General features: G+C 38.3%; 1 protein-coding gene across 1 annotated transcript in view; it reads left to right on the forward strand.

Annotated features, from left to right (window-relative positions):
- EPHA10 (EPH receptor A10) overlaps positions 1–2,230 on the forward strand; it is a 1,551,477-nt gene extending 1,549,247 nt beyond the window's left edge. The window contains exon 17 of the mRNA XM_086956448.1: positions 2,116–2,230. Within this exon, the coding sequence (XP_086812574.1) occupies positions 2,116–2,230 (115 nt within the window). The remainder of the gene's footprint in view (positions 1–2,115) is intronic.
- Positions 2,231–13,463: the final 11,233 nt, after the last annotated feature.

Here is a 13,463-nt window from a genome sequence, read left to right on the forward strand (position 1 = left end):
TTTTGAAATAGGTATTAATCTGTGATTGTTTTGCGATGGCAACTGCGGTCACAAAACAATCATACACAGAAGTGTGACTCGCCATTAGGAAGTGACGCCCTCAGCACATCCCTCCCAAATAGCGAGTCGCAAATCCTATTTTGCGAGTCAGTAATAGGTTACCGATTCGCAAAATAGGGTTTGTACATTGCACAGACCTATTTTACAGTCACAAACTGGCCAAATTCCCATTTGTAACCACAAAAAACAGTTGTACATCTGGCCCTAAATCTATAAAGAATGTATGATTCTAGACATGCTCATGAAAAGGAAACGTGTCAGAAACCTACTACAAAGAAACTAAAAAAAGACGACTGTGAATAAACTGCCTGTAGATATTGGTGTTTCATGAAGCTCAGACCTCTCCAGCAGTGACCATCGTAATCAGGTTTCCAAGAAGTATTCTGTGTGAATAAACGAGCTATTCAAGAGCTTGAGTTGCAGAAGAACTTTCAGCAGGTTGAACGATTTTGAATGCCGTGGAATTTCTTGGAATTGCACTGGTACTATGTCTCGATTTTTCAAAATATCTTTAAAAAATGTGCAACGTTTTGAGCGGTAAAAGCTTTATTTCTAATGTGGGGTATCCGTTTATAGTTTGACAGAAATATCGAGTGCTAAATACCAACTACAAAAAATCACCCATTGCAGTTTATGGTCTAAATCTACATTACATTGGATATATGATTATATAATAAGTAGGATACAATATTTAATTTGTGTGTCAAATCATATTTCTATCTACAATATTCTGACATACAATCAGTGCTGGTGATGTAGTTTTCTAGTCACCGAAATGTCTTGCAGTTCTCTCACAAACCAGGCAGGATAATTCAGGTTAGTCACCCAATGGCCAGACCCAGCACAACTCTGCACTGGTGGATGTGAACACCTCTGCAATCCTTCCTGTACATGGCCTTCCGTAGAGCTGGGGCTGACAGGTCCTTAACCTTAAGTATTTTAACAATCGGGTCTTTGCATCGTACCCAATTCTTGGATTGCACAACGACCAATCCATTGTGTCATACTATTAGGAATCCAAAGACATGCATAATGAGCATAAATAGCAGTCATTTGCCATGTTCCTCTGGGTTAGGATCAAATGATTAGCTTCCTCGGCACTGATAGTGTGGTTCAGCGCAGGAAGGACTCTGGTGCAACCTAGAGGCTCTTCTGCTTTTAGACTCAAGGAGATACATTTTTTAATCCAAGATGTTATTATATGAAAAAACCCTGTGGCATGATATATGGAACAATGTTATAACCTGTTGACTAAGTGATCAAAGAAACACCTGTACAGTTAACATGGATGAAACACTTGAATTTTTTATATGAACTGTGACACTAGGTGTAAGAACTCACCGATTTAGATTCAGGTGATTGTTATTAAGACATGTCTCATGGAGCACCTTCGAGTGGGATACCAAATTACCAGCATCCATCAAGCCACAACCAGTTGACAATGCCGATGTTATGCAAAAGATAAATATTGTAACATAGTCTTGGTATGTATTGGGTTCAGGGAAAAATAGACCTTGATCCTTAGTAGAAATCAAAATGAGGAACAAAAAAGAAAAAAAGTCTAGGGGTTCACTGTAGACAGAAGGGTTCCATGCAGCATTACCCAATAAAGAACTGAAATATTGCACATCTTGTTATCAACAATTTTCAAACCCTATTTCCCACCCCAAGCTGAACCCTTCAAGCCTCCTGAGCATGTAAAATTTCAGAGCTTTGAAAAAAAGTGGTGATGGCATTGTACGATCAAAGGACCACCATAGTCACATGGTGTTAGTCTGACTGAGGAGTTCATTTACCAGCGACTATGCTTCTTTAAAATGAAAAAGGGGACCATGAGATTTCTTCTTTGCCTCTTTTTATTCAACCATCATTTTAATTTGTTCAATGAAATTGAGTTGAAATTTGAACTACAACCTACAGAAAAAATATCATGCTTGTAGATGGTTTCATCTATTTCTTTTGTGTTCTGGAGTCATTTGAAATGTTCTAGAAAAATCTTTTGGTGGTATTAAGATAATGATGCACTACATGACACAGCTTCTCTTTGCCTTGCAGAGATGTTCTGAGCCTGGGCATCACATCATTGGAACACCAGAAGACACTTCTGAGCGGAATCCAGACTCTGCGGGCGCAGGTCATACAGATGCACGGACGTGGTGTGCAAGTGTGACGAGCAAAGCACGCGGACTGATCCCTAATCTGAAGCTCACAGGTGGGAGAAGAAAGCAGGCCCCTTACTCAGTCATGGATGGATCAACCCAACCAGCCCTGAATGGAGATACTTTGAGGGAGCAGCACCGAGAAGTAGCAGTTCTAGTCTTTCTAGAATCATGTTGGCGGATACGTGATGTGTCTTACCCCGCCCCCTTTTCGAAGCGAGGTCGCGAAGACTTTGACCTTGTGTGGTTTTTTTTAACATCGTTTTACGTGAGGATGATCACGGGACAAACTTCCTTTTCTACAGTAAACAGGAATACAGGGTTTGCTGCAAATGTGTGCACTGGTTGTAAAATCAGTTTGACAGCCCATCAGCGGCCATCACTTTCTTAGCTGAACGTACAATCGTATATTTTATATAAAATTTGAAGTGTTTCATTTTGTTTTGGTCGAGAAAGAGCATTTTCTCTATTTGCGTCTTGAGCGAGAGTGGCCCATCAGCTGTTGCTGAAACACCAGTATTATGTTTGTCGTTTTTTTTTTTACTTTCAGAATCTTTTTTATCTCATTATCTCGTTCAAAACTGGAATATGCTTTTCATCGCCTGAGTGATGCGCCGCTTCTCCAGCAAAACAGCAGAGATTGGAAAAAGCTGAAATACATTTGTAGAGGTCACCCGGCTAAACCTTTCCTCTGAAGAAGCTGAACTGAAAATGAGAACAGAGCTGCCCTCTGCTAGAGAAAACAGACGAATTAAAAATGCCAGACATGTGTATAGATATGTGTTTATTAAGAAGTTTAGAGTGCCTTTTGCCCCCAGTGGGGACGTCACCATTTTTTTTTCAGTTTCTTCTACATGTTTACAGGGACTTTATTATTTAATTATGCATTTTGGACTTATAATTATGCGTATTTATATATTTATCTTTACATGGCAATGGAAAATATCTCAATTGTAAGGGTGATCTATGATTCATTCTGTTAATGGATAGGGACAATACATAAGGAAGTGGGAATAGGGCTAGGAAAAACAAGCAATGCCGTTATTGAAAGTATAGCAATTTTCACTATAAACCTAAAAACATTTTTCATCGCACTGTGATAGTGGAAAATCTCAGTACACCGATAATAGTGCAGACACGGTGCAGCCAATCAGACCACGTGATCAGGGGTCTGATTGAGTGGCCCTTAGATTGTGTGTATACTTTTGAGAATCAAACGTGCACTGAATGCTTGAGGGTTATGTTGCGTAAAGCTGGTATTGTGGGAAAAGTGGCACACATACCTATGGTGCTATATTAAATAACGAAACAACCATATTTTTCTCCAATCCACATTTTCTAAAGGTAGTAGTAAGAAAGGAGCAATTGCGAAACTATAGCAAAATGTTATGAAGCACATATTTACTTGTGCAGTTGAAGAAAACTAGAACTGCGGTTGAAATGGAACTAATTGGACCAATTTTTCTCCTTTTGAAAATGGAAATGTATTTATTTGTTTCAATGTCTATTATGTCAACATAGCACAGATAGGGCACAATAGCGTTGTACTATATTATTGGCCTGGTACAACAATTAATGTGACATTTTCAAGGTAAAGTTAGGAATGTGGTATACAACTAATTTCTTCAATTTGTTTCGCCTCAGTGCAAATCTTTACAAACATTGGCCCTAGATGAGTGTATTGTACATTGAGAAACAGGTGAAATTTCTCTCTCCGTGGATGGTTATATCTAAACAAGTTTGCATGCTCACTTATTATGGCCTCATTTAACTACACAACCAGCAGTTGAGGACGGGGTGCTTTTTCCTTGCTTGCGCTGAAGACCATGGCTCATATTTTTATTTATGTATTTATTTATTTATTTATTTATTTATATTTATTTGTCTCTTTAGTAATTTAATAAAATAAAGAGCTTGTGTTTGAAGCAGTTTTGTTAGACCTGCTTCGCTAGCGTTACAAAAATTTGCTGATTTTGTTACAGAAACAAATACCTGGTCCTGACAGTCATCCATGCAGTGGAACGGCGGTTCTTAATCTTTTGACTTCTCTGGACCCCACTTAATCATTACTGAAATCCAGAGACCCTTAATGAATCATTAATGGAATACGGGGATCTCTAATAAGTCATTACTGGGACCCGACACAGGACTAAGCAATTTTAATGATTGAAACCACAAAAAAGTACACAAAAATACAGACACAAGCATTTATCAAACAAATAAACAAATGATGAGATAATTTAAGTCACAAACATATATAACACTTAAAAAATATATATTTAATGGGAAGGTTGGAGCTTTTCTAAATTCAACTGGTGCCACCCATTGTTTAAACTATATTCTGTTGAGGCCCAACTTCTGATCCCACAAATCAATCTGAGGATATCCACATAATTTTTAGCTTCCAATTTCAAATTCCTTCACATCTACGGAATGTGTTAACATTTTCAAATTTCCACTTTGCTTCTTTATTTATATATACTTTATTAATCTATTAATATTATATGATTTTCCAAGCAGTTGCAGACCCCTTGAGAAGGCAATGTAGACCTCCAGGGGTCCACAGGCCACAGGTTAAGGACCACTGCTCTAGAGTCTGTGCCCTGAGCCCAACCTTCTTTTCTTCTAGAGATCCTGACAAGAGATGTCATCTCTTGAGGAGGTCATTCCTCCTAATCTTGTATCTTTAATATTGGAATGTACAACCACCTCCATAAGAATCATTCAGATTCTCCTCCTTTAGAAGGTTGATGAGAATGCCCTACATGACTCACCAAGGATCCACAGTTGGACATCACTAACAGCTGAAATGATCTTGATTGTGTTCTCTAACCCAAGATCATCTAATAAGCTTTGAACACTGCAACATGATTCCCCGTATGTGCTCTGACAGGGCCTCACATTAAGATTGTCTAACTCTTACATATAACTAAAAGTGAGGACAGTAAGACATCTTCAAATATAAAAGGAATGACCAGGATAAAATCCCATATTGTACAGACTGTAGAATTTATAATGGTGTAACATGCTATGCACTTGCAGGCGCTCTTCCTTGGTTTTACACATACCTTCATTTAAACTACATACTAATTGTGAATTATTTCTTGTTACCGCCAAAGATAGTGTTAAAGCATTGTGTTGCTACAATACCCATCTACCTAAATCCACTGAAGAAAAGCAGGCTTACAGAGAGAACGCTGAGATACTGATCTATCAGAAAGAGTATGGTACACATTTCAACCTATTCTCCCCTTTGTGTCCCTGAATGTAATTGAACACACTCATAACATTTCTTAGTCAGTCATTAGTAAGACGACCAATACAAATCATTTGCATAAATGTATATGGAAAACTGGCTGCAATTTCTTTTCCGCCATGCTACATTTGGTTGCTTGACATGATATTACAATGCTTGCAATTACCACACATGCCTTTACCACGCATGTGTCACCATGTAAATATTTACCATCCATATGCCTTTGCCAGGTATTGAGACATGGAAGTCTATTTAAGGTAATTATAATTAGGAAGGATTACACACACACACACACGTATATATATATATATATATATATATATATATATATATATATATATATATATATATATATATATATATATATATATAAGTTTCACTTCCTTCGATAAACCGGGACACTCAGACTGCGGTGCAAGTTCAGGGTCAAAGGCTCCCTGTCCCATGTGTAGCGTTTCACCACATGCTCAAAACCGTAGCGTGAATGCACTCAAAAAACCAGCAATAATCACCGTACAAATAAGCCATCCAACAAAAGTTCGTAGATATTCAATTTATTTCCAGCATGGAAGGACAGTGCATGGTTATATATATATTCCATCAACTTGGTTCGTCCTTGTCGACCCCTGGCGCTTCTTGGACCGGTGCAGTATTCCTCGGCAGAGCCCCGCCGAAATGTATGAACACACCTCCTTCTCAGGAATGAATACGCACTCGCAGGATCTTCTGTTCTTAAGTTTTAATCATTCGCAATTTCCAGCATCAAATAAATACCGACGCGTTTCGCCACCAAGAGCAAAACGCGTTGGTATTTATATGATGCTGGAAATTGCGAATGATTAAAACTTAAGAACAGAAGATCCTGCGAGTGTGTATTCATTCCTGAGAAGGAAGTGTGTATATATATATATATATATATATGTAAAAAAGAAGCACAGAATTCTGGGTAGTTCTCAATTTTAGGTGGAAAGCAGCTCCTTTATAGAGCACTCTCAACACCAGCGACACTCAAGATCGGCTGACCTCAGATGTCTTCTTTTCAAAATCCTTAAGCATAGGATTAGCACAGTGCCATCCATGCTGAGATAGAAAGGGACAAAGGGGCATATTATCAAGAACGTCGATAAAATTATCGCCGCTTTAGTGGCAGGAAACTGCTTCTAAAGCGGTGATAATGAGCTTGATAATATGCTCTTGTGAATTCCCATAGCAGCCCAGGTTCTGGCGTTAACCTGGGCTGCTATGGGGATTCACAAGGGCATATTATCAAGCACATTATCACCGCTTTAGCTGCAGTTTCCTGCTGCTAAAGCGGCAATAATTTTTTCGACGTTCTTGATAATATGCCCCTCAGTCTTTTGCCATTTCTACAGCAAAGTCTTAAAGCATAGGACTAGATCAGTGCTGTCCACGACGAGCTATAAAATGATAAAAGCCATTTATCACTCCAGGCACAGTATTACAGCTTTGCATTGGTAAAATACCAACAAAGCCAACCCGAAATGAGCAAAAGCAACCCCCTGACACAGTGTTTCGCTTACTAAGAGCTCTTCAGAGAGGTATAGCTTTGTCCAAACATAAGGGAGCACCCAGTGTAAGTAAAGATAATACCCTTTCAGGCATAGAGTGACACATAAATTATGCAAAAAAGAAGCAGAAAACTCTGCGTAGTTCTCAAGTTTAGGTGGAAAGCAGCTCCTCTATTCCTGAAAGGGTATTCTTTTGAGAGTGGCGTACACTCCAGTGAAGCGTACCGGTGTTTCAAGTAATCCACAAAAGTCAATCCTCGTACGCTCTCAGGAATGAAACAGGCAACCAACAGTCTTGTAATCCAATCTAATTCACACAACGCGCTTCGGCAAAAGCCTTGATCACGTGTCTGTATGTATATATACACACACACACATACACACATAGACAAACATTTATGCTTGCCATACATGATAATCTTTCCATTTGTGGTAAACTCATGCGTGGTACAGGCATATGTGTGGTAAAAATTGGTGTTAGAAAAAATGTGTGGTAAAGCACTGCTTGGTAATTTTCGTGTTGCAAAGGCTGTTTCCCCAGCATTTTTATGAAAACTTTACAACAAAATAAGTCATTGATCTTAATTTAACACTACCAAATGAGTCTGTGTATGTTATATTACACTGAAAAACAGTTTGTGTTAGTTCCCTACACAACATAACATTGTGCATAGAAAAACTGTCCAAAGGTAAATATTTACACATGTGCATAGAAAATCTGTGGAACAGATAAACATGCATAGATAAAGTCTGCTACGCTTTCCAGTAAATTTGGGTTTGATTAGTGAGAAAACTATCTTGTAATGTGACATTGATAGTGCGATTTGCAGAGAAACTTCTCAAGTGAGTAGATAAGGATAAACTGGGACATCTTTTAAGCTTTTTGAAGAAATACAACTTTACAAAACTTAGCCTGCAATAAACATATGTTAGACACCTCTACACTCAATACTATATATGTTACTCCATGCCAGTGCCACTTTTGAGTATTGTTGGAAGTATGAATCTCCAGCAGAATTGAAGTTAAATCTAACAATGGTCATTCTATTACCTGCTTGCTTCTATTAAAATAAGAAACTATCACCCCACAAATATCTAGGAACACATTTGAGATATATTTCACATGTGCTCTTTTGTCTTGACAGATGCTTATTTTATTTAAAGGTAAAGCGCTGCCATTTGAAAATTTGAAATGACCGTCTACTATAATTGCAGAATGCTCGCTGAACGATTTGGGAATATTTTATTGTGATCAGTGTGAAATGTTGTTCTGCTCATGCTGCTATCAACCTTTTTTGTTATCTCTGTGAGCTCACACCACACTGGTATACTATTGCACAACCCAGTGATAACCTTGTGGTTCCATATCTAGACGGATACCCCAAAATAGATTCAGACATCTTGATTCATCGATGTTCCCACTTTTTCATCTAAAATTTGTTCTCAGTGGACATGTAGAGATAAAATGTTGTGATTGGACGGTTAAGTGATGGGGTGATTGGCACATACAAAATAACATGTTAACCTAAGGTGCTAGCACCAGAATGAAGTGTCCATAGCTTTCAAGATATGTTTCACCACTCTCATCCACTTGGGTAAGAGAGTCTCAATTTTTGTCTTTTTTGTGTAGATAATAATTCCAGCTTCAGGCTGGAATGCCTGTTTGTCTAGTGAATATTAATCTTGTTTCAAAATTCCAATTTAGTCAAGATAAAATACCTGCCTGTTTCAGGAAATGGCAGTTTTACATGATACAGATGAACCACTGTCTTCAATTTTTGGATCACATTTGAAAATTTTAGACGTGTAATTCTGACTTCAAAGTTAAAAAAAATATTTTATGTAATCGGATTACTCAGAAGCATGTAATCTGTAGCGTGATAAACAGTGATGGTCAATTATACACCTTACACACACACTAAGATGCAATATTCACTCAGTGTAATGTACTTCTGATGGATCTGGAGTCAGCAGTCCACGCCCAGCTTTTGGACAATTTTTTCATATTATTATCTAGAAGAAGAAAGGTAGTCACAAAATTTGTTTTGAAATGAAAAGAGGCGAGTGTACAATAATTAAATACAAGAAGTGTTTTGTTTTTCAGTTTGTGATTTCTGTTGTTTTACATGCACCAGAAAATAATCTATGTGCTTTGATGCCTACATTCAGTAGAATTAGGAGATCCTAAGGATCAAATCTAATTTATAGGATGTTTTGTTCACTTTGAAGAATATTTATGAAACAACTTGATTCAGGTAGGGCATCATATACATACACCCACTTATTCCTTTTAATGTATATTCATCATGTTACCTGAACCCATTAGTTGCCATCTTGCACTACATTTAGAATCAATGAAAGGTATACAAAGCTTGCAATGCCCTTCTCATCCCATACTTCCACAGGATTGTCTAAGATCAAAATCCTTCAGTTTGCTATTTGTTTTCTTGTCTGTCTGTTCCAAAAATTTAAATAGGTGCAGGTACCCAATGTGTTTCTTAGGAGCACACTGACGCTGCTGCTGCTGAATGCTGGGGTTGCCAAACATCAAGTCTGCTTTGTCTTGATTCACACTTATTCCTGTTTTTTCTACCCATTTGCCCTTCTTGACACTTTATCTCACTCCTGTAGGTACTTTTTCATCCCAGCTTTCTCCATTTGTCACTGTTTTCCTATCTATTCTTCCAGATTTTTCTACACAGAAGGCCTATTTTGAAATACTGAATGACATTTAAAGAGTGTTTCTAAAGCTATGGATTTGAACTTTGCGGAGATTTGACATGGGCCTTAATTGAGATAACCTAGATCTTTCTATGCCATGGTTCTCCAAAAATAGCTCAGAGTCGTGGAGAAAAAATCTGACCTAGAGATATCTCATCTATTTAACCTAAAATCAAATTTTAATACCCTGTAGGTGTTAAAAGTTCTACATAAAGCTGTCAGAGACCAGGAGCAATATGTGTAGAAGTCTGAAACATATAACAACTACTTCTATCAGGACTTGCTTTACTCACACAACACCAAACCGAGGGCCCGATTTACAAAGGGACTTACGTGTAGTAAAGTTACGAGTGCGGAGTCTCTGCACTCATGGCGTGGTATCAGCACTTGAGGCAGAATCTTTGCACTCAGGCGGAATCGCTGCGCTGCAGTTCTTATTCCAATCATTCTGCCCAGAGTGTAGAGACTCTGAAACGAGTGCAGAGACTCTACACTCATGGCTTAAATATTTGTAAGTTCCTTCACTAATCAGACCCAGTGTTTCGTAACTCTTTGATGACCTGAGACCTTCAGTGCATGTTAGCCCTGTTTGTGACTCTGATTTTTAAAATTTTCGGTGACATTTGACACTGTGGTTCATCAGAACGTACATATTTGTATTTGAGAATTGGCCATGCCTAATTGTTTGCTTTGTAGTGGCTGATGTTTGTCATTGTCTGTTAACAAGCGGGGATTCAGCACTATCACACCACATATCCATTGTTTACTTCTGCGATATAGCAAGCATGATCGAATAATGTTGTATCAGATGATCAGTGTATGATCTCAAATAGTTCTGTGTAGTTGAATGGAAACTAAACCCCATGGTGAATTACTTCACGTTCAGCATACGGTCTTTAACTGGAGAATGTTGCATTCATGAAGCTAATGATCCTCATGTAACAAGGAAAACCTCTGGCCCTCATCCTTGGTACATTATCCTCTCCCAATTAATAAAGTTATGGATTGGGCTTGGAGTTTATGAATGTATGTATGGATACTTGTATAGTTTAAACATAGCTGAAGGCAGTGGAGGATTCTACATGGTCAAACACGAATATACAGTCAACAAGTGATTGACTGGGTAGCTGGGTTCTGATAGTGGAGGTGGACTCAAACTTCTTCAAGATGTAGTGTTCTATAAAGAGATTTTTTCAGCCTTTCGGCTCTTTTTTTATTGGAGTATGGTTAGGGATGTCGTTCTGTTGTTTATTGTGGTACCTCGCTTCATTGTGATCTGTCTTGCAAATGGTAAATCCCAACATCCTGGATTCATTTATAAACACTTGATTCCACTTCATGGAATTTAGAATGAAGCTGCAAGGGTATTCCTGAAGATTGGAAAAATGGAGACTTGCTTCTGAGTATTGGTGTAGAAAGACAAATCATATTTGAGCCTGTATACTTCATGATACAAAACATCATGCACAAAGATTTGTTAGGCATTAGGGATTGTAATGCTCAAGCTTGAGTAGTAATTGTTTTGGGTATGCCAGTTGTTCTAAAGATTGAGAAAATGACAAGGGGTGACAGAACTCATTTTCTTACTCGCCATACCAGTTTTGAGCAGGAAAGAAATATCATGACTAAATGTAAGAAAGATCTTGAAATCAATGATGTTTCATAACTAGTGGGCAATTTTCTTTCTCTCTGTCCATTTAATTTAGTTCATATGTGCGCATTCGCAGGCCAATAGATGAATGTGGTTCATTGTGAAAATGCAACTACATAAGGCATCGAATTTATCGTAGTAGGTGAACACCCAGCAGGTTCACATTGTATTGCACACCTACCATGTGTTTCACTTAAACCTAATGGGGGTTGAGCTAAGTTACATATGCATATGCTGAAAGGTACTACTTCCTAAGCAAGCACAGTTTTTTGTGTCCAACACTTATTTCTCATTGTAGCAGTTTCTAACTTAATTGTATTACTACTCAGCTTAGTGGTGTTCATGTTATGTGCCTGAGAAGGATGATTGACTTAATGGGACTTCTAGGATTTGAAAAACGTGACCACCAAGTTAAACAGAGGTACATACAGAGAATGCATAAATGCACCTTCATAATTGTTTTTTTTGTTCGCATTTCAATATGGTCCATGGTGTGTTTAAGCTGTCCAAGCTAATCATACCATTAGTGTCTGTCTTCTCGTATAATACACAACACACTCTGATACTCCCTTTTTGTATGCCTGGCTGTGCCCCAGATCTCCTGGGAACAGGTGACCCATCAAGTCGTATATGCCTTTAGTATTACTACATACCGAGAAACCCTCTAGGAAGCTTGTGTAAAACAACAGTCTTGCCTCTGGAAAAGTTGCAGGTGGTATGATGGATATGAATTACCTAATGTTAATTTACGTAATTGATTTGTGTGTTCCCCTCTAGCAGAAAGGGCTGACTGAGCTATTTTGCGGAGCTTGCAAGCTGCATTAGTCACTTGTGGGTCTTGTTGACAACTCAACTGTTAATAACCTGATCTAGTGCAGGCTCCGGTGCAGTCTTTGACTTGTTTCTGAGAGGGATGTGGGGTAGATCAGCTTGATGTAGAGGTGTATGAAGTAGTTAAATGTTTCTCATAAATGTTACATACTTCCCCAAATAATCTGTATAGAATATGCAAAGGTCAAACTTTACGTGAGATTGACGTTTGCATGTAATTGCCTGGAGTACTGCTGAAAATCTGAGCAGGTCACATCTTTCCAGGTACTTTCCTCTTCTCTTACATTTACTTCTGCAGTTTGTTTACTGTGTCATCAATTCTTAGTAGTTGGAGGAAAATCTTTTTTTTTCTTTCTTTTGTCATCAATATGGAGGTGCTTGGGGCCTTTTCAAATTCAATATTCTCACTTTTGGGCATTTATTAGCAATGAAGACAAGTGTGTAAATTGTAATTTTGAAAAACTATAGTGTATCATCTACAGACATGTGTATTTGGTCCCCATTTTGTCTTTCATAGTATTCCAAATAGTCTACGTTCAGTCTCAATGTGTGAACATAGATTGAGGCAAGAATTCAACAGTATTATAAATGAAACCATAGAAACCCCTGCCCTCTCTATATTGCATACCCAGGTTCCTTGTAGGTACACAAGTCAGCCATGTGTGTTTTAAAGTATCTTTTCTGTAGCTACAGCTAATGAGTCTGGAGCACTGCATGTGGAATCAATGTGCCATTGAAAGTGTTTGTTCGGGTATCCCATGGCGGGCGGTAATGTATAACTCATGTTGGTATCTCTTTGTTAAAAAATAGCAGAGAGGTGCTGATGTGCAATATTGCAAAGTTCCAGTCCATTTTAGTCTTTGCCGGGCTTGTGGACTCTGAAGCTGCCAAAATAGAAAACAATAGAGGCAATAAAGGGACACTGCACTGCTGTGACAACATTTCTGCTGCCACATATAGCCACAAGCACTCTACTAATGAATTAACATTTATAGATATGCTGATTGTAGGAAGTCCTACTGTAGGACTTCTGGCAGTGGAAGGGAGATATGAGATGATTACATGAATGGCACCTCTTGTGTTTCCCTGTTGTGATTCAAGGCCAGGGCAGTCCTGACTGACAGTGGGAAACAACATATCCCTGAAACCTGAAGATTTGTCTATGCCGCTTAGGATAAAGAGAATGCGTTGGGTACAAGGATTCACCTTGTGTGAAGCAAGAAAATGTTCAACTTCTTCAGAAAGTGTAAAGTTCT

This window comes from Lissotriton vulgaris, chromosome 2_1 (assembly GCF_964263255.1).
Source record: "Lissotriton vulgaris chromosome 2_1, aLisVul1.2, whole genome shotgun sequence".
NCBI lineage: Eukaryota > Metazoa > Chordata > Amphibia > Caudata > Salamandridae > Lissotriton > Lissotriton vulgaris.